We start from the raw sequence: 26,463 nt of genomic DNA on the forward strand, positions 1-26,463 counted from the left end.
GAGTTTCTCACATGCTGTAAAATCAGCATGGATGGCATCAGATGGAGCGCCATAGGGCACTTACTTCTTTCTGTCCCTCGAGTAGATTTTGTACTTGACTGGCAGCTTCCTCAAAGCGACTAGCAGCTTTCTCAGGCGCAATCTGCCGTGACCGCCCCGTTCAGAAATCTTGGTCGCCTATATAGCGTTTTGTCTCTCTTGCACTTGCCTACATAATGTTGATGAGTCACGTGAGAGAAAAAATCATCCCACCCTGTCACTTGGATGGAGCGCGGAATTGGCAAAACTCTGTGAACCCCGTTGGCTAAGCAGAATTCTTCGCCCACCCCAAATGAGTATCATCCCCTTCTTATGAACCAGATGTGAATCCTGTGGGTATCAAAATGGTATTTCTGGTCCTAACTAAAAGGCTGCATTTATTAGCCACCTGGCGTATCTCCTGAAGCATCATCACATCGAATATATAGCTATTCAGATATTGTAATTCCCTTTCTTTATTTTGTGGTCAAGAAAATTCCTATTGTTTGTAAGTATCGTAAACATGCATTTTTCAGAACCATTACAGAAATTATTGTATTAATTCCGTTCTGACGTGGTCTGTATAATTTATGCTTTTCCTCAATGAAAAATAAGTGATTCTAATATTAAAGACCCTATGATGAAACAAATTCTAACTATTCCCACTCTATGACCTCGTGCATTGGTTACAAACATACAATCACCCCAAAATGTGTGAGGTGTCTGCAGCCCAAACTTATGTAACTGTTGTAACACTTTGATATATAAGACCTTGCATTATGTAGTAACTCATAGGTGATACCTTTCATATAGACAATGGCCGAAAAAAAAACCTTATTTACATGTCACTCACCCAAATTTCCATCCCATAATGCCCTTACACCTTTCATAGTTGCATGTCATCTACAATCATGGGTAGCACATTCAAAACAACTGTCTGTACTTGCATCCAGTGTTGCTTAGCAACTTATTTAACCATGATCCTATATTTAAGCCATTCATGATGTAAATTGATCGATATCTTTCATGTCCTCATCATATTGAATATGCGTCTCTATATATCTTGTTCAGTCAGAGGTGCTGGCTGAGTGCATATGCTGCTTGGCACAGTCCAAAACCATTGCCTCCTTCAGTTCTGTCAAAAAGGGAGGATGGAGGTGTTCCCAGGCCACATAACCAATCCCGGCCTCTTGGGTAGTCATTTTGACTGGGACCGCCATTTAATAGCCATCCTTTCCACCAATTTCTAATGTTATCTCTCAGCAGGAATGTGAAGCCCTGCCATGGGGACCATCATATAATCATATAATCATATAATTGATTTCCCTGTTTCTCAGTTATTTCTACACTGCTTCAAATGTTTTACTCACAGTTTGTGTAAATTCATGGAACAAAAGGACCTTGGCATTCTTGTCTAGAACTGGTCCATGGTATCTGACTGCTTGAAGAATGAAATTTCTCTCCCTGAAATTGAAGATCTGGTCAGTAATCACTATGGGCAGTGGTCTCAGACTAGGCATATATACCTAAGGCCCGATGAGGCCTCTCCACCGAAAAGAAGGTGTATAGGATTTAGAGTCATAGCTGCTGATGGATCAGCTCTTGGACAAATAAGGTTTACATTCAGGGGCTCTGCATGTTAAGGGACCACTGCAAGACACAGATTATTGCATCTTGATCGCACTTAAGCATCTTCAACCTTGGCTGCCAACTAAAGCAAGATTAACTGAAGTCTGTCAATAGTGGCATTAAACATTTTATCTTTTCCTTCACTTTATATATTACATTCTCAACCAACCCAACTCCGTTGCATTTTTTACTTCAGTCATCTAGGAGGAGGCTTAAGCATATAGCCGCAGTGTTCTTTTGTTTTAATGCTTTTCCAGAATATCTTGCTCCCAGTACCACATTTTGTGTTGCCAACTCCTTGCTGGTTTTGGGATGGTTCGGTGGGGATGATCTCCTCCCATCCACGTTTCTTTTCCCGTGTCCCTTTCTCTTCTTATCTTTCTGTCAGTGTGGTTGCTTCTGTCACAGTGAGCTTTAGAGGACAGTCTCACATTCTTGGAGCAATATGGATCACACTTCTGTAATGACCTAGTACAAGTACAATTCATTTTAATATGTTTACGTCTGCTAGACTGTGACACACTTTATTTACCTAGGTGTAGATCTCATCCTGGGTATTTATGAGTTCTTTATATACCACACCTCAGGCAGGGGAAGGAGGTACTATTATATTATCATGGGAATGGGTGAATTTTCTTGTTTTGTTGTGGCTTCAATTACTCCATCCTTCCCGTCCCCCAGCAGCCTAGTTCCTTAAACATTCTAAAGTCTTTTGTGGCACAGCCCAGTCCCTCCTCTGCTGAGGTATCAAGCTAGGAACATAACATGCCCCAGCATCTAAGATCAGTGGATGGATGCCTCACTTTCAGCATACCATTCTCATTCTTATGTCTGTGCTTAGGCCGTATCATCTCTCCTCATGTTGCAGCATTCTCATGGGCACTCCCGATGCTTCTGCCACCCGGAGGGGACAGCTAGCATCTTCACTGCTTGGTGATTCATCATGCCAGGTCTACAGTATTGTCAGAAGTTGGTCTCTACCAGTATAGCAACCCTTGTTCCAGCCAGTCAATCTAAGCACTAAGTCGCAGTCAACACTCTGCTCTTCAGGATGGCTCTCCTAAGTTCAGGTGGATGCAAGCTGGGTAGCGTATTAAATGATGATGGCAACAGGGTGATGAGGTATCAATCATGACATGGAGTGTTGGAGCGGGAGTCACCTCAGTGGACCGCACACAAATCCCATATCTATAATTGTTTTTGTTAATACATTTAGATTCCTATTTGCATTAGAACATATTGAATAATTTGCCATCACTTGCTATACAGTTAAACTTTAACAACTGCGCATAGAAAGAGTAAAACCTAAAAGGGAGAGGACAGGCAATGGTAGTGGGTCAGATTTTGCTGATTTTGTGAAGGCAGATAACTTGTTAATAGCCCTTTATAGCACATTTATCCATTTCCAAGTGATATGATATTTTATAAATTTGTACTCTTAAAAGCAGGATAGGGATGTTGACTTCTCATATGCCCTTACATACACACCAAAATTGACAAAATGTGTGCAAATCGCTTTGTGAATTGGGCCCAAAAGGTGCATGGTGATGCACATTTCTGTGTATTTACGTATTTATGTCAGAAACCCAAAAGCATTCCATTAATAGTCAATGCACATTGTATAGAATGTTAAAATAAATGTTCTTGTCACTGCATGTAGCGTTTTCTTTATTTTCAACTTTTCATTTCCTTAACCACAAGTTTCTTTTTTTTAGTGAATCTAGCTGTTCATCTGTCACTGTTTTCAGCACTAATACTTTTAGCCAAAATGAAGTGTCAAAATGATTGAGATCAGTATTATCTTCTTTCACAAGAGGCTCTCCTGTGGTTGTTTCAAAAGTCTGTATAAACAACAGTGGCAGCACGCTGTGCGGTAAACGGGTGGCACGTGGTGGGCAGCAGAGGGGATGGAAGACACACAAAACAAATGGGACAACATAAAAAAGAAAAATTAAAAGTACCTTACTGTGAGCCGCTGCACTGCTGGATCCACTTGTAGGCACAGGCTCCCAGCCTGCCCTGCAGCCAATCCTACTGGTACTCTCATGCTGCTGGCAGCATAACAGCAGTGTTAAGATTGGCTGGAGTGCTCTAGCTTGGTGCTCTGTCTCCAATCCGGCAACACAGTGGCAGGTCGGAGAGAGCTCATGCACATATGTGCTGAGCACTCCCCCTCCATCCCTGTCATGACCCATGTCTCCACCTCTTTAACAATAAAATGATAACAAACATAGTTTATTATCGTTTTTTTGTTAAAGGTTTGCAGCTGCTGCTGCTGGCTGGGGGGAGTGACGCTCCTCTACCATAGCAGAGGAGCCGCCACTGATAAACAATCCAGACCACTGATAGTAAGGAAATGATGGTGGTCTCTGAGGAAGAATGGCATATGTTGGTAAGCCAATTGGGGTGAGACATTTCGGACAAGAGTCTAAACTGAAAGGACTCTTGATAGGAGAGCTATATGATTATGTTGAAGAGTAAGGCAGTGAAAACAGTACATTAACTACAACAGACTTGGAAACATATCAGCCATATTCATTAGATAGTTAAAACCTTCACAGTCCTCAGGTTGCAAGCAACTGTACATGTATGAACCATACTTGAACAAAGGTGATGGCCTATTGCAGAATTTTTTACTGAATTTAATCTTGATGTAAATATGTTCTGAGAATGGAAGCCACTGATAATCCATATTTGTGGACCAATTTACTTTACCCCAAAAAATAATAATCTGAAGACTCAATTGATGCTGCATGGACATCACGTTTTCCCAGTGAAGACTTAATAGTGCCAGTCTTTTGTTCCTATACAGTAAGTTGTGTGAATGACAATCTCAACTCTGCATCCAGATTAAGAGGGCTCAATTCAATCAATCAATCAGGGATTTGTAGAGCGTGGCTATTCACCCGTGAGGGTCTCAAGGCACTGGAGGAGGAAAAAGGGGGGGGGAGACGATCAATCGAAGAGACAGGTCTTGAGGTCCTTCCTGAACTGATACAGGGTGGGACATTGCCTGAGGTGGATGGGGAGGGTGTTCCAGGTCTTGGCGGCGATGTGGGAGAAGGATCTTCCTCCGGATGTGGATTTCTGGATGCGGGGGACCTTGGCGAGGGCCTGGTCTGTGACGCAGAGTTGTCTGGCGGGAGTGTAGAAGGAGAGTCTGTGGTTGAGGTAGACTGGTCGTGTAGGGCCTTGTAGGCGTGGAGGTGATTCTTTTCTCGATAGGCAGCCACAAGATTCACAAAGGTAACCTTACACATTTGTCTAAGTTTACACTTGCTGTACTAATGTTAACACTTTTTGATATTCACAAACTATGAATGCAGTTTTACTACTGTTAGACCTGGCATCCCTGGCATGGTTTCTCCTGATCTTTTACCTCTGACCTCCTGATTTGCTGACTTTGTTTTTGCTGGCTTTAGGACTCTTGGCACTTTACCACTGCTGACCAGTGCTAAAGTGCATGTGCTCTTTCCCTTAAAAACATGTTACAATTGGCTATCCACAATTGGCATATATAATTTACTTATAAGTCCCTAGTAAAGTGCACTACATGTGCCCAGGGCCTCTACATTAAGTGCTAATGGTAGGCCTGCAGCACTGATTGTGCCACGCACTTCAGTAACCCTTTAAGCACAACAGAGGCCTGCCATTAAATACCATGTCGACCTGGCAAGTTACCCTCTTGCCAGGCCCACACATTCCTTTTTACTACATCTAAGACATCCCCAAGGTAGGCCCTGGACAGCCCCATGGGCAGGGTGCAGCATATTTAAAAGGTTGGACATATACTTTTAAGCTGTACATGTCCAGGTGGTGAAAAACTCTTAAGTTTGTGTTTCACTATTGCATCTCTCCCATAGGTTAATACTAAAATTACCTTATTAAATTTCAAATGTGTAATCTCCAATTGGGACCAGATAGATATTTTGAGTGTGGTTTCTCTGGACTCACAATTTAAAATCACAACTTATGGTGAAATTAGATTTTAAGTTGCATGTCTGGAAATGCCTCTTTTAGAAATGTGGCATTTTCCTAATTTAACCGTTCCATGCCTTCGCCTATCTCTGAATACATGTCTGGGTGTGTGACAGATGGGCTCTTGTGCATTCCTTCCAGACAGCCACACACAAAGGGAGCTGAGGTGTGCCACTTACATCTTGATGGCCCATCACCAGGTTGATGGGTCTACCTGGGCTGGATGGGTGGGAGGAGCTGACACCTGTATCTGAATAGGGCTCTGCCTGTCCCCACACAAAGAGATGCATAGCCCACTGTAGAGTGCCTGGAGCCAAGAAAGGAAAGACAAGGACCTTGTGTGCTTCAAAGGGCTCTCCTTAAGTCTTCATTACTTCAAAGGCACATCTGGGTAATAGTACTGGACCCCACACCCCTCGAAATCATTGCACTTCTGGACCTGAGCAGATTCTGCCAGGAAGAATGAATACTGTGATGCTGAAAGGACTGTCACTCTGCTGGACTCTGATGGCCTTTGTTGGACTCCTGCTCTTCTCTGCCTATCCTGCTGCCTGCCTTCTCCTTGCCTGGGAGTGAGGCAGACTGGGCCTGTATCTCTACATCCCCAGAACCAAAGTGACTCCAAGGGCTCGTGGCTTGCCTCCTCTTCTGCAGTCTCAGGGACATCATAGACTGATTGCATCTCTCCTACAGCTGGTCTCTGGCAACTGTAAGTCCTACCCTGCCAAGTGGTGCCAATCCAATCCTGGGTCCTTAGAATTGGGTTCTGCACCTGTGTTCTGAGAAAATCCACTCATCATCACTGCACTGGTCCGACCCATCACATCTGTCCTCAACACTGACGCATCACAACTGCCCCTGAGGACGAGGACTTTGCATCACTGATTGCACAGCTCAGGATCCATGCATCACCATCAGTCCCAGCGCATTGCCTTTGCATCACTGCCTGCACATATCAAAAACAACTTGTCTTTATCACAAAGGGTTTGACACCGCACCTCGAGGACATTGCATCAACGACTGTGCAGTTAAAAAATAACGCATCCCCTGATGGTGTGGATCAGAACCGATGCATCCCCTTCGCATCGCTGCCTCTACTCCTTGCATTGGATCTTTGACGCTCCATCCATTTGACGCTTAGTGGGACAAGGTTGGTTACTGTAGCCAGCCCACGCTCCATCGTGCTCTTGCCATGCACTGTTAATCACCCAATATATTACATCGGTCATGACTTCTTCTACAGCATCATTGAAATTATTACTGCAACATTTCCAATAAAATTATTAATGAGGTGCATGGTGGGGCGCAAGTTATAGTTACCTTAGGGCATGAGTTATAGTTACTTAAAATAACTCTAACTGTAACTGCTGAATTTCTTTGGTTTTGTATGTTTGAAATGTGAACCTAACTACAGCGTCCATGTAACCTTTGTTTTTTTAAGTAAATTTCTCTGTTTTTTTTTTCAATTCTAGTTTCTGACTATAATGTCCCTATAACCTTTGTTTGTTCACACACACACAGTGCACACCTCTGACTTCATATATACTGTTATTCATAATTCCAGTGTCAAAGTAAATCAAGGCTCCTGTCAGTGCAAAAATGTCATGCTATTACATGGTGGTAATTGTGCCTTGTTTGTCTTTACCATCATCTGTGTTTAGGATTAGTAAGACTTCTTTGACTCTAATCAGATTTGAAGAGGTTATAGACTGAATACTGACATTCAACATTCACGCTTTCTATAACAATAACACAACAGATACAAAGACTGTTAACCAATCTGAAAGGTAAAAAAGTGATTGAAAAAAATATTGACAGTCTAGTAAACCGTGCTAATATTCCATAGTATTATCACAGTACCGTACAATTGGCATAAGAAAACACTATTTACTCCCTCACATATTGTATGTTGCAAAGATTTTACACAGAACAGCGATTCCCTCAATAGCCACCAGTCACTTCAATGTGATGTTACTTTATTTCGTTAATGTAACCCCTTGGACCCTAGTTTTGTTTAAATATATTTGTAAACAAATGCATATGAAAAAATGTCCTGGCGTTATCCGTATAAACAAAAGTATAGAGTATAATAGAATATTGGTTTCCGGAAGAGGAGGGGCATGACTTACTCAGAATTATATCTTGACATACATTCAGAAAAGCAAGAGCTGTAATTCCCTCTGAGAGGCTGATACATAAAACTCACGCTTGGCAGACACAATACCTCCAGTGTGTGCATCACTAAGCTGTTGCAGGCTGCACAATCCCCGCTTGCTTCCACCAAAGGAGGCATCTGGTGTACTGCTCGCGTAATGTGGCGCGGTGTCCTGTTTCAGTAATTGCCTTGTAACTCTAGACGTCAGAGCACAATTTTCTGATTTAAAAAAAAAAAGTGTTTAGATACATTTTAAGGGGCGGTACATATAGGTTAAAGAAACGGCCCTCAGTGCCAGAACAATAGAGCAACATAATGAATCATTAATGACCTCTGAAAGTCGTAATGGCCTGTCACTAATGCCCATTAATGATCTCTCTGTACCACTGGTATGAGATGATGCTTCTGGACAGTACCTTGGAGAATACTTTAAATATGGCTTAAAGTTTCTCAGCTCTCTGTGTCCCGTGCAAATGCGGACTCTATCTGTCTGGTAGCATCAGCGTAAACAGAAGCATGGCTTTGGGCTTAAGAAAGTCGTATTCAGGTAAGATGTGTTCTTTGATTTGTGGGCTCTGAGGGCTTATGGTTTGAGTACATCTCTGCATGCGTTATCGTGCTCTTGTTATAGGCTGTTTTTTCCTCTGTGTTTTTGCAGTGGGGTTTATTTCTCCTAGATCCGTTGCATGTGTTCACGATAGAGTCGAATGTTGTCTGTGGAATGAATACCTCTCTCCAGCAGGTATAATCATGTCTATCCGCAGGTTTCCAGACAGCGGGTCAGTCGTTTAGTCCCGTTTCTTTCAAAGCTTTACAACCATATTACAGTGAATTTGGATCCTAGCTCAGAAAACAGTTCTTCCGGTTAATTGAAGGTAAACAAAATCGACTCATGCTCGAATTCATACTTAAACATAGGGCCCTTTCTGTTCTATTCTCCATCAAAAGGTATCTGATGCTCCGACTCATCACACCGGCTTTTAAATTCACGTTCGTTGTGATTGCCGCCTGTTAGGAGCTTGGCGATCATTATTAGCTAAATGAGGAGGAAGGCAGGCTCTGCGGTCTCGCATCCTTGCAAACCAACGCCCTGTATCCTCGCACCGAGCATCATGTAAACCAGGAGCCATGATACTGGTCCCACTGCAAAGCACAATGTGTAAGCCCCACTTCAGCATAACTAAAAGTAGAAATATATTACAGCATTAGGAGAATTCAAGAAAAGGAAATCAATCTTCATTCAAGCATTAATCGCATAAAAAGTTCATTATTGCCTCACTCAAGTATTCAGTAAATCCATGTCTCACGCAATCAATGGAAGGACATCAGACACACACAGTAATACAGTAATCACGAATGATTACTCTGTATTATTGCAGTTTAGAGTCGCTGCTGCCTAGATGTTTATATGTGTGTGTATATTGAAAATTAAAAACAGGGACACGTTGTAGTTCTATCAAAGTTAATGTACAGAAAATAGTTTTAAAAACGTATTATTTAGATTTCATAGCCTGGATAAATGTATATAGTATTTATAATAACAAATCAGAACCAATGCATTTGACCCTATGGTCGGTAGAGGAAGCTTATTCTCCGTAATGACTTTCAAAAATATTAATTCACGTTTTTTTAATATTCATATTCGATAGGCTGCTCTTTTTAATTACCAGTACTCTGTTAAGAAATATTTTTTCTATCTGTACTTTTTCATTATCTATTTATTGTGTACATTTTAAATTAATAAGACGTTAATTGTTGAAAAAATGAAAAAACGAATGATTGTGAGCAAAAATAGTAGGAGCATTCTCGCACCCTGATTTCACATTAAAGTGTACATTCCCAGCCAGTTAGTTTTAGAAAATAGGTTTTTCGAGCATTCTGGCATATTGTCTTTTCTATGTCATGCTGGTATCAAGGTTAACCTTCCTTGAAGAGCATTCAGAACCCAGCAAAGTGCGTTTCCTGAAGATAATCGAAGTTGCTTTTCGCATTGGTAATTTTCTTTTTTTAATTTACTCCTCTTCTAAACACGCAGTTGTACTTATTCACCCCTTAGCGAATAATAGTTTCACACTGGATTCCGCTTATTGAAAAACAAACAGCAAACTACGGGCATCGATCAATTTCAACGTCTAGGGTGTGGTTCTGGGTTGCGACCAAAACATTTGAAACGTTTTGAGGCTGCGAAGCAAAGAAATTCAAAAGAGACTGATCTCATACAAACAAGGAAAGACTGCATAAAAATACGAGCAATTGCAAAATGCAAAACTGTATCATGCGTTTCTGGCACATCACCTTGTCTTCTAAATGTGCTCAATGTCTCCTATGTACAATTTTTAAATTAAACTTTTTATCATAGAAAAATATATTTTGCCAGCCTTCCTTTCTCTTTTACCATCTCCTCTTACCTTTTCCGGTCTACATTGTACCACTTCCACTATTACCACCCATTTATACAACTCGCTGTTGTTTCACAGATGGGTTTGCGCTATAGACCTATATATATGCAGATTTACCAACTGTGTGCATCTTCTCATCACAAAATGAAGTCGTGTAGATGGACATTTAATTAGGAAAATCATACGTGAGTTTGGTCCGTACAACACAAGAGGCGTTTAAAGTAAAGAAAAATATCGAGAAGAGGTTATTCACACAGAATGCTCTATACATGTGGAAATTAGTTAAATTACTGTTGAAACATTGCAAATAAGACCGGATTGTCCGCACTGTCACTGTTTGTGTGTAGGGGACGGTATTTTTCAGTGCTTCATTTCCTCAGTTTCCTCTAGTTAAGAATATCAGTAATTGTGAAATACTCCTAGAATATATCCAACGCCCCTGAAGGCATGCTGTTTTGTGCTATGCTTTGGTATTTCATGAGCATTTTCATGATGCTTTACCGCCATGAGTCTGGGCCCAGGCTTATGAGGCTACATCCTTTAGGATTCTAGGGTACCTTCTGACTGGAGTCAGAGTATCATGTTGGCTTTTGGTATTTGGTTGCATTTCATATTGCTGAATCATGTTGGGTAATGGTGGGAAAGTTAGATTGGACTAGCTTATTGTTTAATGATGGGTTATATTGGATGGGGGCTAGAGTAATCCTGTTACAATTCTGTATGGAGTAAGTATGACGTCTGTGTGAGGTAAAGAACATTGCAACATGTTTAATTTAACAGGGTTCTATGGTTGACCCCCTATTGTCTTTGGGTGGTTGTTATGTCTTGGGCCTTTATCTGGCTTTGACGTAAAACTAAGCGCTCTGGATACTTGATATGTAGATTCGTCAGAGGATATGCATGTGTTGTTGAGGCAGCAAACAGCCAATTTTACATCTTAAACCACGTGTGCACCTGATATCAAAGACTGTGTTTCATGGGCACTATTTGTGTAGTGTGAAGGACAGATATTACTTTATAAGAATGTGCAATTGTGGTGGACAAATTTTAGCCAACTATATGGCTCAGAGCCATGTTGTGTACATGGTAATACCAGACGTAGTTTCCAATATGTACTGTTGATACATGGAAAGATGTGATTATTACATTATATATATATATCTGCTGTTGCAAGTGATAGAAGCGCATTTGTGCGTATGACATATTCATGGTATTAAGTTTGATGTGTACTGCTGGTTTAGTGCAAAAGGTAAATATAGCTTGATATGAATATACAGTTGAGGTGACAAACTCTGAAGAATATATGTGTCTTGGAGTTGTGCTGTGGTGTGTGTGTGTGTCTTGAATTGTGTGAATATTATGTACTGTTAATATATGGTGTCCCATTGTGGTCTTATAATCTGCTGCAATGTCATATACTTCTGTGCACTCACAGACTGCATCAGAGTGGGTGCCGGTGTCTTTGCCTCTCCAGAAAGAGGGATGGCCAGCGATTCCTGGGAGCTGAGTTGAAGAGTGAGTTATGGGTAGGTGCAAGAGAACTATTGGAGGCCCTGAGACTGACGAGGGACAACACGTAGGTCGAGGAGAAGCTCAAAAGGAAGCCAGGAGGCTATTGGGTACAACAATTAAGACCAGAAAAGCATAGGCTCATACACGGCAGGGTCAAATGAGCACTACCAAAGTAGGAACGTGTAATTGGGGGTCAGGCATAAGAGTAGTTAGACAATGTGCAAGTTATATGCAGAGAAAACTGGGAGTAGGAAAAGGAGACTTGGGGAATCAGGCTTGGCAGGCCTTTTGAAAGCAAAGTGATGGAAGAAGGAGACACCACTGAGGATGGGATCAGAACGGCACCGGACAGCATATGGGCGGAGAGAGGAGAGGCTCTAAGTGGGCCAAAAGACCACAAAGTGTTGTCCCAGTACTTGCCAATGGAGTCAAAAGGACGTATTGGGCCAGGTAGGGACACTAGAGAAACCATCATATCACAGTTTTTCATTAAAAATATGAATTTGTGAGTCAAACTTTTAGCTGGAGAAAAGGTAGACTGTGAAATACCGAAATATCAAATCCAGGCTGTGTTACTTATAAATGTCAGTAGGTAATGATACAACAGCGAGAATGTTTCCCAAAACAATAGTATGCAGAGTCACCATAGAAAATATATTTCTTTCCAGTACCACTATAGCCGGGCTCTTTTCACACATATAAAAAGTTATCATATCCAGGCTGATACTCAAGCCCTAGTAATAAAGGCACCAAAAATTCCCAGAGCTCCTTAATAGAAAAGGGAGAGCAAGGCAAGGCTAGCATTCAGTGTGCTAATAATTTCATTAACCAGGGGGGCTACATCATTTCTGTTCCTTCGAAAAAGACAAATAGTTGTAGAACCTGCAGATGTTGGGTGATATATTTGTGTCATTAAAATATGACAGCTGTGCACTGGTTATGCAAATATCCCTGTTGGTGGTCTGGCAAGGGTTTTGGCGAATAGATAAAGTGTAGATGATGAATTAAGATATGAGGAGTCTTGAAAGAATCTACAGTGAAAAGATGCATGATGACTACTGTCTGCAACAACACCATAGCCAGTTTGTTTAGCCAATCCACCTGTATGGAATGGCAGACTACAGACAGGCTAGTTCTCAATGCCATAATAGAGGACACCATGAACAATCCCGTTTTTGAATACCCCTTGTAATTACAGGCACAATAGCCTGGTTAGTAAAAGAACAGTAAGCAAGGGCACCAAATGTAGCCTATTTTCCAAATACTGCCATAGCATGTCTTGTTTCCCAAACATATAAAGGTATTTTTGCAATGGTGGTTTTTATCAAAGCCAGGCCATTTTCTCCAAAACACATTTATGCAAAGCACAGTTAAAAGATCAGGTATCAGGGCAGTAGAAAGGCAAGCACCAGAGCCAGGCTGTTTTCTGTTACTCAAGTATGCCAAGGCACTACATTATTAATGGTGATATTCAGCCTTCCCTGTATGTAATATGTTACATACCTGTGCACAAACATTGCCCAGTGTCACAGACTCTTGAACGACTTAACAGAAGGCAAACTAGCCAACCTTATTGATTTAGGAGACTGTGGAATTAAAAATGAAGACGTCACAAAATGCCTTGAAGTGAAAGGTGCCTCTCAATAATAGTTTCTGGGCATGAGGCCATTACATTTTTGAACACCTTCTGTTGTTCAGGGTTCATTTACTGTTTCCTTAATCCCATCATTTCAGGATGGTTGAATTCTGACCATGTACTAATGCAACACCTATGCTGAGGGGAAAAAAAACTTGTATTCACAGCTCTGTTTGATGAGTTCATACCAGGTATTCCTAGTACAATTAAATACTGCTCTTACACAGCTTTCGAATAGCGTAGCAATACCATGATTTCAAGGGTTTTGATTTGTGTTACTATTCACTCATGCTACCCCATCTCAGAGTTCCACAATTGCTTTATTTCTTGTGAAGTTCATTTGTCCTACAGATCTGCAATAAAGCAAGCAGCCCGCCTGCTATCAGTTACAGGAATTGAGATTGTCCAATCCTACATTGTAGTCAGTAGTCCGAGCTAGTTCCCTGAAAACAATGATCCTCCACTTGGACAATTTGGGTCTTCAATCAGTTTTCCTGGATATAACTTTTCAAGTGAAGAGTATTCAAAAATATCAGTTAGCATTAAGGTAGGCTGCATCAGCAAGTGTCATAACTAGAGGAATATTTATTTTATGTACAAATATAGCAAAAACCCTATCCAGATGTGAGTAATTTATAACATTATGCATTTTAGTTTCCAAACATCGTTAAACTATCTATTTCAAAAACAGTAATTTTAAGTAGTAATTTGTAATAATTTTAGGCTTTGGTCTTCATGAGGCACAGAGTGAGAGCAGCCCAGGGCACTTATTGCTAAATCCACTTCAGCTCGGTCTTACTTTAAAAGCTGCACCATGCCTTTAGGGTCCTTTGTAGACCTGCACCATGGTCACTTGCAGTGGTGCACTTTTATTAAAAATGGTGTTTGCTATGTAGATAATGGGAGGCTTGGCATGCGTCATATCACTCTTCTTTTATCCATGTAGCTAGAAAGTTTTGTCCATACACAACCCCTACGAGTGCTTAAGCAAGCAGAAATGGCTAATTTCTTGGTGGTGATCCACAAATGTTGATATTCTCATGCTACACATCTGGTAATCACATTAGAAAAATGGATTCCAAATATTTACAAGCAGCATTTAGCTTATCCAGACAACTAAACCCCCAAAACAGATGTTTTCAAATTTGAAATGCCCTACCAATGAAGGGGAGCAAACAGTTCTCCAAAATTTCCGCATATTTCAAAATGCCAAATCAATCCTATTGCTTTATTATTATCGATTTTTTATAGACAAGCAAACAGTAAATATTGCAGATACAAAAAAAATATATATATATATCCAAAATGCCGCATTAAATTCATCATCCAATCAAGATTTGATTATAGATCACATAGAGACATATTCTCATTAAAGCATGATTTGGTTATGAATCACATAAAAACATATTCTGAGACCAGAAAAAAAGGAGAAAAGAGAGAATCATGGTATATAAAAGTCATAAATATATCATGAGAACAATAGATATAGATCTCCCAGAAAGAAGCTTCAGTAACTTTAATTTCATTACTTTCATTTCAAGTGTTGTATCTTCTTAAGTGAAGATACCCTACTTAGTACCACCAGAGATACCACCTTCCCACCATTGTAAAGGCCCTCAGATCTGTCTCCCCCTCTTCTTACTCTTTTTACCCTTTCATGTATATAAACTGCTCTCCAAATTGGCCATCAAGAGACGTTGTGCTAGCCATTGAGCAAATGTAGGACGGGGCAGGTTGAGTCAAGCAGCAGCTAAACAGATACAAATTACTGCCATACAGATCAAAATAAATTTGGTTTGCCCCCTGGAGCGCTCCATATCCATATTGCTATACACCCCCAGCAACACCAATTGGGGGTGGGGGTGTTAAGGTAATCTCTCAATGGAGTTCAAGCCGCAAGAATCAGCCACTCCTAGCTTAAGAGGTTTGAGTGCCGGGAAGCCACAGAACATATGCTCCAGATCTGCTTCTCTCAAATGGCAGCATGGACAACAGGTTCCTGAAGTTCCCCCTACCTAGAAATTTTCACTGGACCATGGTACAGATTAGAAATTGTTCTAAAGTATTGTGCCTGGAGTCCAAAAGATAATAAAAGAGTATGACCAAGTGCAAGTGACTGATAAAAGCAGCAGTCGTGGACCCCTAGCTTCGTCAGCCATTTCTCTAAATGTTCCTCTAAATCAGGTGTCTCAAACCAGTTGATATCGAGCTACCAGTAGCTCTGATGCACCTTCAGAGTAGCTGGTGGCCCAAGTTCATTTTTAAATAGGCACAGGGACACATTGTTCTTTTAAAGTTAAGGGAAGGCTGTGTTTTTTTGCAATCTTATTATCAGGTGTCAGATAGCAGGTACTGATAATGAGCAATGCTCAGGCAGATTTATGATCCAGGCTGCAGCTGGAGCACAGAAATGAAAAACAGAAACACTGAGGTATTTAATGCTTACATAAAAGTCCTTGTTAAATCAATATTGGAGGGAGAGCACAAAATGATGTTTCTCAATGCTCTTAAACAAGGGGAAATGAAAATGAAAAGTTAAGTTAATGATTAAGTTAATTCATCATTTTAATTTTCTGCTATTTCAAAGTGTCACATTTAAACACAGCAGGCCTCATGCTCCCGTATCCAGTGGACACTGTGCAGTATGTATAACTGAAAAATACAGGTTTTTTTTAAGTGGGAGAAATTTAAAGTGCAGAAAATTGTTCCATATTTTTAACATTTGTGCAGAACATTTTTCTGCACTTTTAATTATTTATCCCATTTAAAAAAGTGGTTGTATGTTTGTGTTATACATGTAACATTGCCACATATGATGAAAGGTATGTCCTTTGTGATAAGTACATACAAAAGACTCTCAGTCACCCATACACATATTTTCCATTCATACGGGCACACATGTTCATAAATTTTTAAAGACCACACTCTCATTGACACACATTGCAATCCTGTCATAGTGCCCATACTCAAAGTATTTTGTTCAAACCATAGCTCTGGCTCTATGGACATTAGACCTAAAGTCTGTAAAGCTGGCCTTCGGGGTGTCTGGTAACAATGCTCAAGTTCTCTAGCCTTCAGTAGCTCATTATGATTTTCGCTGATCAGAAGCAGCTGTCACAACAGAAAAGGTTGAAGACCCCTGCTCTAAATCATCTGGCATCATCTCGCCCAAACAACTATAGATCTGTCTTAAAGTGCACTCAGTACTATTACATATAAGCTCCATTACTGCTTGTTTGGAGAAGCCATCATACCCGGGCAATTTGTAAGAAAAAAAATCATGCATCTGCAGGTATTTAAAAAAAGTCTCTCTTGTCTATGCCATATCGGGTTGCAACACTAGGAATGAGACTATACTTGCCAAGTCATAAAAATTCCCCAATTTCCAAGACCTTTGATCTCCCACCTAGAGTAACTTCAGTCAAAAAAAAATTATAGGCAAAAGTGGGGATCTACATATGGGAAATAATAACTGAATTGGCCTATACTGATCTTTCGCGAAACAATGCCCCAAATCTTAAAAGCAGTTTGTAAAGTCCTACATTCAGTTCTTTTATAATGCCTGGGTTCAACAAACTTTGAAGACACACCTTTTAGCTTTGTCCCCTATCAGCAAATCATATACAGGGGGACACTTTCCCCAAACTGACAACCCCCCAAATTTATCCCCAAAAAGTCACTTCATATACTGAAGGGCTGCTGCCCACTGATAAAGTCTAAAATTGGGGACCTGCCGCCCCCCCCCCCTAGCTTTTGAGAGCATCAAAAACCTTTGTGCTCTTCTGGGCTTCGTGTTAGACCATATCAAACTACTAGCCAACTCCTCCATAATCTTGAACCATCTGTGTTAAAAAAAAAATGGAATTGTCCCGAAGAAGTACAGTACCTTAGGAGGAAAGAGCATTTTAATCACATTGCACCTTCTGACAATGGAGAAACACTGATTATCACTCCTCCTACGGTCCTTCCTCACCTTTTACAGGGAGAGGTTTAGTTCAACCACCTGGTCATGATCAGAAGTGATGGTTACCCTTAGGTACACTGCATGATCCATAACCCTATCATCTTCCATTTGTATCTGACTATTTAAAATTATGATTTTAATTTGTTATGGTTCAAAGAGTAACCAGAGAACTCCCTGAACTCAGCAGATCCTTTTGCTAGCTCAGTAAGTGCCCCTTCTGGGTCCAGCATAACAATGGCGATATTGCCTGCATATGGAGGTATCTTGGTGTTTGGCCCACGTGTTCTCATAGGTCTGATTAGTACATTAGCTTCAATCCTTCTATTCAAAGGATCTATGTATAGAGCGAACAACAGGGGTGATTAGGGACATTTTAATTGGGTCTGATTGCTACCCAGAAACACGAGCTGAGATGTATGATTTATATAGACAGTGGGGATAGCATTTACAAATCCCGGTCACCGTGGTTATTGCCACTCACAGCTGCCTGGAGATAATCCCATGACACCCTGTAGAAAGCCTTCTCAGAATCCAATCTGACACAGGACATGGGATCATCTGTTACAAGTGCCATATAAAATAGCATGATGACATGCTGAATATGATCCATCATCCCCCCTACCAGGTATAAACCCATGCTGCCTAGGGGAGACTAACTTACTCACAACCAGACCTAGTCTTATGGCAAAAACCTTAGTGTAGATCTTCATAGTGCTGTTAATCAGTGTGATGGGTCTGTATTTACTCAGTTCCAGGGGAGGTTTCCCTTTATTTTTAAAAACTACGATGTTAGACTGGGCCCAGGAATCTGGTGCTGGACAGCCACTTTGCACCCTTAAGAATAAATTAGCAAGAGTGGCCTCTAGAGCTGGGAGAAAAGTCTTGTAGAATTCCAGAGGTATGTTGTCTATCCCTACTGCCGAGGGCAATGCCTTAAGTGCTTCCCTGATTTCATCCCCACTGATAGGGGCATTGAATGCTTCCCTTTCCCCTGAGCTCAACCTAATTCTAGCTACAGAGTGCAAATATTGCCAGATTTTCTGCTCATTATTATAAGCCCTATCCCCTCGATATAGCTCCTTGTAAAAAAATCACAAACTACTTCACAGATTTGTGGGGGCATAGAAAGTATCTGACCCGTCCACTCTTAATCTCAGCTATTTCCCCCTGCTTCATCCTCTGTCTAGTCCTCAAGGTCAAGAGATGCCCCACCGCTCACTATATTCATATCATTCTTGCCTGTAATTCAGAAACGTCTCTGCCACTTTGTTTGCAGAGACTTCATTAATAGCAGATTTGACGATCAACAGTTTGTGCTGAATTTGCTGAGTGTCTGCCCCCTCTGAAACTGCCGCAAGAAGCTGAGCTTCTAATTCAGAAAGTTCCTTGTATTTCTCCCTAATGAAGAGAGACTGAGACTTCTTATGATTTGAACTAAAGCTGATGGTTTCCCCCTGTTTTCTTGCTATTAATGCATCCCACACAATTCCAATAGGGGCAGAACCTATATTATTTCCCCAAAACTCCAGAATCCAGCTATTCATACACTCAGTATATCACTCATTTTAAAGTAACCGAGTTTCGTGTGAAAACGTTTACAGCCGGCTAGCGCCATTCAAAGACGCCGGCTGGGCGTCTTATTTATGGAATGTGCAATCTGGCGCAAGGGGTGGGCTAACGTCATGGAAAATTACGTTAGTCAGGTGGCGGTGGCGGCATGGGAGAAGGGGGTTTTGCACCAAAAATTACATTAGGCTGGGCAGAGTAAAAAAAAGATGACTTTAACCAGCCTAGCGTCATTTCTTGATGCTATACCTACCATACCACATGACTCCTGTCATATAAAAGACAGGAGTCATGCCCACCACCCCAATGGCCAGCACAAGGGACCAGGGTCCCCTGGGCATGGCCATTGCATCCAGTCCCATGTATAGGGGACCATTTCGGGGACCAATGACACTAAAAAAAAAAAAAATACGTACCTCTACTTACCTGGGATGGGGTCCCTCATCCTCCGCTGTCCCTCTAGTGTGGGTGGATGTGTCCTTGGGCCTGGGGAGGGCACCTGTGGACTCATTCCATGGTGTTCCACCATGGAAATGGGCCCATGGGTCCTCTAACGCCTACCCTGACCCAGGCATTAAATAATGGCGCTAATCAAGCTTACCACCATTATTTAGGCCTGCCTCCCTCCCTCCCGTGGACCATTTTTGCATGGGATGAAAAATAAGGCACTAGGGCCTTAGAGTAATTTTATTTCCCGGGAACGCCTACCTTGCATCTCAGTGATGCAAGGTAGTTTCCCACAGGCAAAAAATTACTTTGACTCCAAAGTATGAATTTAGAGTTAGGTTTGCGCTGAATTTGCGTAAAAAAAAAAAAAAGGATGCAAATTCAGCACAACTGGGGGTATAAATATGCCTCTAAATTGCTTAATCATCCTGCTTGCATGCCTCTGACTAAATGTGATGTGTAAGGCAGTCTTATTGTGTGCAATGCTGAATGAGTCTTTGTTTGGACACATAGGGCCTAATTACGACCTTGGCAGGTGGAATAATCCATCACAAACGTGACAGATATCCCACCCGCCGTTTACAAGTTCCATAGGATATAATTGAACTTGTAATATGGCAGACAGGAAATCTGATCAGTCTATACTGTTTAGGTGCACATGAGTTGCATGTATGCCTGCACTTCGCAGAGTACTGTTCGTACTTGCAGAACAATCAGCACTCCTTCCTAAGGACTGTGGGGCCTTCGTTTGGGTGCTAAGCTTCCCCATGCACCATATGAGGTAGTACTCCTCTAAGCTGTCCCCAGAATAAGATTCCCACTAACACATTCTACAAAAAAGGATGGGCTTTATGTCACTTTCTGTATTTGCTTGTTCTGCAGCATGTACACAGACCATTGTTTGCTTGCCTCATTTATAAGGTGTCTAGTAAGTAATTTAGTCATGACTGTTTCTATCTCATTTCTACTAGTAAAGTAAGCTCCCCCTTTAAGTAGGGGGAAATAAATTTAACTCTGTTTTCATTTGGTACGTCTGCCAAGATTTAAAACACAGTTCATGAAATACAGATCTCTAAGGCTGCCACCTTAGACATCTATAATTGTATGTTTTGATTAAAACTCGATCAAGTGTGAGGGCTAGTTCATTGTTGTTCTTGGGTTCAGTGGTACAGCTGGAATTCATGGTGCTATGCACTCGGGTTGTGTTTCTATAGGTATTGCACCTTGCACTCAAGCTGATTCTGGCCCATTTCATTAACACTTGGAATATTCTGAAAAGAGCCTGGTGGGTTTTAATATCTACATTCTGCTTGAATTTCTAAACGTATTCTGGTCATGGTTGGTGTTCTGAAAAATCAGGTGAAAACATTTGCAGAGTTCGGTGTGAAAACCATGCGTGTGAATCAGTCTGAGAATGTAGGCAGTGTAATGTCGGTGATTTGACATCTGATATAGAAGCTAGTACTTAGGAAGACCACTGGTGTTGACCGATCAATACATGATTTGCAACACAACTTCAAAAAATGTTTTTACTATATCTTAACAGTAATATTCCAGACATGCAGAAAGGAGCAGAAGTATTACTAATAATACAACGTTTTCCCTGATCTGTGATGTTCTTCTAAAGAAGCAACATCAAAGTGTTCTCACATGTTGTGCTAATGTTTCCTCTTGCTATTAGATCAAAACATATCTCCGGGACCTGAGAATAGGCCTCTGTGAAATTTTAATTGTACCAGAAAAATTTACAAAGTTTCCCAAAATATCACTTTTTTAACCAGAGTAGAGAACTCACCTAAACAGTCTTGTGAGATACTAGCCTTAAACAGGTTTCACCGAACATGTCTCACGGAGAGCCACATTTCTGCGTAAAGCATCGCCAATATCATTATCCTGCAAGTTTTTTTTTTAAGTGAGGCGTGAACTCTGTTAAAAATGTGATGCAATATACCAGCATACAACATTTTGCAAAAAAACACATATCTGTGTGAAATGTTCCTGGAATTTGAATTTTTAAAGAAAAAATGTACGTTTTTGCATGCCTCAACCTAAGAGTTAGTGAAATCAGGTGCCCACCACAAATGGTACAGGGCTCAAAATTCTCATAGCATTACATAGCTCATTGGGATGGTATGAAATGGCTAACAGACCATTTCTAGATGCACAGCTGGTGGGCTGCTTTCATATCAGGCCAGTCTCATATTAGTAGAAGGGATATTCAGGCCAAGTCCCTTATTAGAGAAAAGAAATTCCATTCTGTAGAACATACATGGACTGATCGTTGTATATTGGTCCAAAATCTTCGGTTGCACAAGGGCAGAGAATGTGACTTACAATTTGTATTAAAGCATTTAAATATTTGAAAACCAACTATAAAAAATCTATCAATTTTCAGAAATGTTTCATATTAGCATACAACTATAGTATTTGATCTTGCATTGATTTTACTTGATTTCATACCTAAAAAAGATTTTGAATGGAAATCTAATAAAGGCTATGAGAAATATTCTGTAACATGCGTTCACAGCAGACCAGGATGAGTAGGTACTGATTATAAGATTGTTTAAATAATTTTGAACACAATGGAATTGTTTGAAAAGTTTAATTAAGTATGATGCAATGTTTTGCTTGGCGTAGAAGATTTATGTGAGAACTTGTGAGAGAACTTGTTAACATCATTTATGGAAAGCGTTCTTGACGTCCTGTTGCTACATATGCACTTTGTTTGTGGATAAGTGGTGTGAGTACATGTTTTTTTAAGTCATTACTTTTTAAATCCCTAAGGGCTAAAAGCATTTTGAACCTCAAATTTTACATTTATTTATGATTTATGAAATATAGATGAATGTGCACACCAAACGTATATGCTGAAGAATGTAAGTTACAGATCTTCTTTGCAATACATTTTTGACTACACTAAATAAACTGGTTTGAGGTATTAGTTTTGATTTTTGGTAGGTAGAGATAGTGAGATGCTGATATTGAGAAAGAAAGGGTTTAATGCTAGTTACTGCTGGTACTGGTGGCCCACGTTGGGGGGTCTGGAAGGGCTGAATCTGTTAAGGGATCATTATGATGATGCTAGCTGTCACTCAGTACTTTTATGTTACCTCTGTGGAGGACAGGAAATTGTGGTACATGCTGACAGGCGATTATATCTGGAAATCCAAAAGCATTATACAGGGGTGATTTGATTAAATAAACTCAGACCTCAAACATATGCTTGCTTGAATCGGGCCAAGTACTGCTTTGCAATGTTGTTGATAGATTTGTGTAAGAAAGTGCTAGGGGATGTTTTGGCCCCTAAGGTAGAGGGCGATAATACATGTTTATGGGCATTGTTAAAAATTATGTTCCGTGCAAGGCTGTCCTGGAGTGGGGTAGGAAATGCCTCACTTCATACTCATGAAAGATCCGAGTATGTGATTCTTACTATTTTGTAAATATAACTTGCTTTGTATGGGGTCAACATTTACACTGATATATAATTTTTCTAAAAGACTTACTTGGCACTTATCAGGTGCATCAATGCCATTAAAGAATTTGAGTAGTGCTATTCAAAACCACGCCCATGTCAGAATCTGGATTTTTGCGGAACAGTCAGACTGTTGTTGAAAAAGATTTATATGGAGTAGGGAGAATTCCTTTCATGACGATCTTGGATGCAATTAGTTGGTTTTAATTGGGGCAAGTAGTTGCCACTGATATATGGGTTGAGATTGGCTTTCTTAAGTAGAGGCATGCAGATGACATTATGAGGTTTGTGTGATGCTAAAATGCAACATATCTCGTTAGCAAATGCTGTTGTGTGCAGAATGTATGTTTATCCTCTAAAAATGTGATGAGTGTGGCATTGCTGATTGGAGATCAGTCATGTAAACTATGCCCTGTAAGGTGTTTTTATAGATAATGGTGAATACAAAAGCACAGTTTAGAGGCTTATCTCGATAACTCAGATCAGGTTAAAGATGTTTATTAGGTAGCTTGAAATTGTGTTGAATTGTGTCATTTGTAAAATGTTAAGATTCTTTCTCTACAGTGTCTAAGCATATATGTTGTATGGATAGTGAATTGATTTAAAAAAGATTACAGATCTGATGATTTGTGTTAGTAGTATTTGAATTGAAGTTATCTCTGTTTGCTCTAGTGTTGGATCTTGAAATTCTTGGCATAAGAAATTGATTTGTGTGAATTTGTATGATAATATTCTCATGGCTGAGAGTGACATTTATCATTTATTTGAATTAAATAAAAGTGGTGTTAAGTGATACATCCGTTTCCTTGTAGCTAGATTAATTCCAGAGGAGCATCTATATACAAGCGATCAAACATGGTCAGTGAGTGGAGAATACCATCTAACTCATCATTTGCAGCAGTGGTGTGGTTCATTATGTATCAGATGTTTTTTCTGAAGAGTGGTCAGTACAGTGCTTTGTGGGACTTCATCAGTCACCTTGTTGCTGTAGATATTGTTATTTAATGTTAGAGAGGTAGCTCATAAGGGGGATGTCTAAGGTGCTTATCTAAGGGCAACATATGCAGTGAATAATGTAGATAAATACGTTCTGTAGGAGCATCGGCTTGAATGGGGTAGAATTTAGATGAATTCAAAAAGATTTGTTTGGGGGGGGTCCCAAAGTGGAGTTACTCCAAAAGGTGAACTCTCTGAGCAGTATAAATCTAATGGCTTTCACTCTGTGGTTTGAGAACAAGTCTTTGTCCAGCATAAGACATTATGCTTTTAGCAAGTCATTCATCAAAAATAGAGTATTGGTGTGTTTATAATTGGCATGTGTATTTTGTTTGGTAAGCCTTGCATTTTCCATTGTGAAGTAGGTCTTTGTGCTAGGCCACTTAAGATATATTTGGTGATCTCCTTCGTGGGTGATGCTAGATTCTTGGAGGTGTTCAAGATTCTGCAGGTATGCCACATAGAAGGTAATTAATGGCATTGTTGAAGGTTAATGATGCTCACACTGATGGTTTAGATGATTGTTGATTATTGGTCTTCCTTTTAGTGACATTGTGATTTCCTAAGGAATGTTATTTTGTGAGTTGCTGAAAGTAAGAGGTATTGGAATTCCTTTGTGGGAGTTTTTAGTGAGGGGGGTTTGGTTATTAATGACAGTAACTGAGGTTAGTGGTTCTATGAATGATGATTTGAATGTTTATGAGACAAAGGTGTTAGGAGTGAGTATATAAATTGGTCTTGTGTGGCTCTCAGAAATTGGTGTTTTCAGTTTTTGGGGATGAGTGGTAATTATAATTGCTTATTATATTAAGTACTGTACGGTGCACTGTACACTAGCATCTTTCATCACTGTAGACCTTGTTGCCTGCAAGGCAGGTTAATGAAGCATGCAAATAGATGGTTATTATAGGCATGTACGGATTTAACGGAGTGCTGGTTCACTAGTTGAAATGATGGTAATATATCGCACTGATGGATCACCTGACTAAGCTGAGCCAGTGCAGCTAACGCCAAACCTCCAGAGTGACATGAATCTCCCTGTCCCACCATTAGCTAATCTAACCCCGGCATTATGTAGTTTCACTTCGTTCCCGGGCGAAATAACTCAAACATGTGAGAGTCACTGACCCTGTTATTCCATGTTTTAGTGCTCCAGAAATGAGGTTCGTTGCATTTTTAATGTTGCAATCACGAAATATTTGTTGTCTTTTTTTTTTTAGATAGGCGGCTGATAAGGAAGCGCCGAGATAATCGAGGGTCTTTTCAGTGAGGAGGATGAACTTTTCATCTAAATAATATGTATTTGTTTCATACGAATGCAAAATATTTAAAGTGTGTGTATGTTGATTTACATTTGTAATGGAAAAAAACACATTGCTTACATTGCACACAATGAGTGTGTCAAGACTGTTCGGCTGCATAGAATTCGGTTATGTGTGAGCTGGTCAGTGATTGGTGAGTCTTGTAGATTCTCTCGCTGTAGCAGTACATCTCTTATGAGCTGCGATGCTGACTTTATTCGGTAATAGACGGAAATATGACATCATACTGACTACTTTAGCATACGTCCCTACGTGAGGTGCCGCTTAAGCTACGGCTCGGCCATAATATTCCTCTGGTTAGAGCAACTACACCTAATTATGGAAATAAAACCTTGCCTGGCTCCGAAATGTCGTTCTTTTTTTAAGAAACCGCAATGATATTTAACTACATTTTAAGGTGATATTACAGGGAGAGACGAGGCAAAGTTGTTATATATTTATGCATTCAAAATTCAACAGGAAACACTAGATGTGTGCATGAAGAGGTATTAGTGTGTAATGCAGGAAGCCAGACCCCTAATGGATTGGACGAGAGAGAAGGGCAGGGAAGGAAAGAGACAGAGTAATATCCTGGAGAGGATTCCAGGAACACTATTCCATTGAGGGGCTTTGCAACCACAATAACCCGAGTGATCTGCAACAATTGAGTGGTATCAGCACTGGAATCATTTCTACGTAATGCAGTCAATTGCAAGAATGCTCTTTGTCTCCCTTCCCTACTGGCTTCAATTACTACTTGTTATCCGTGTTTACTCATACTGTTGAAACTGCGGTTCCTAGTCCAGAGCTGGCATGATTGGGGAATGTATTCTTCACTGTCGGTGACTTGTCTGGCTATGTCAGAAATCAAGCCTATCCCGTGGCAAGTAAGGTATACTCCACACGTATCTTCTTGTTCAAAACATTATTTAATCTTCACAGGAAATACAGTTAGTGATCTAGTTAGATACATCGGAATGTTCCTAAATGGTCGACCATAGTAATTTAATAGATGTCGCTACAGAGGTAGTTTTTATTGACAAACTTTGCAAAAAAATCTTAACATTATAAATACAAAATGGTTCAGTTAGCAAGTCATGTACTGCTGGCTGAGAGCCGAAAGAAACATTAGAGTGTTTAATTAGCACTAAAACGTTTTCTTTTTTTTTAACAAATCGTTATCACATTGGTTTTAGAGGTAGCCTTTTGCAATATACGTTGGCACCATGTCAGATGGGCATAAAAATAGAGGATGATTTTTACCTTGGCAAGTGTCATTATTCCCTGTCTCGCAAGAGTTCAGTCATTTGAAACATCTAGGGCCAGATTTATACTTTATCACGCAAAACTGTATTAGCGCAGTTTTGCGTGAAAAAGTATAGCGCCG

At 40.3% G+C, this 26,463-nt stretch overlaps 1 protein-coding gene across 8 annotated transcripts in view; it reads left to right on the forward strand.

The window, feature by feature from the left end:
* Positions 1–26,463, forward strand: part of FGF13 (fibroblast growth factor 13) — a 1,071,467-nt gene that overhangs the window by 698,201 nt on the left and 346,803 nt on the right. Inside the window, exon 1 of one of the 8 annotated variants that reach the window (XM_069212436.1) lies at positions 8,260–8,327. The exons of the other annotated variants lie outside the window; for them this stretch is intronic. Coding sequence (XP_069068537.1) covers positions 8,297–8,327 — 31 coding nt within the window. The 5' untranslated portion in view covers positions 8,260–8,296. Of the gene's footprint in view, positions 1–8,259; positions 8,328–26,463 lie in introns of those variants that run through there. 8 annotated transcript variants of the gene reach the window in all.

Source organism: Pleurodeles waltl, chromosome 2_1 (genome assembly GCF_031143425.1).
Source record: "Pleurodeles waltl isolate 20211129_DDA chromosome 2_1, aPleWal1.hap1.20221129, whole genome shotgun sequence".
Classification (NCBI taxonomy): domain Eukaryota; kingdom Metazoa; phylum Chordata; class Amphibia; order Caudata; family Salamandridae; genus Pleurodeles; species Pleurodeles waltl.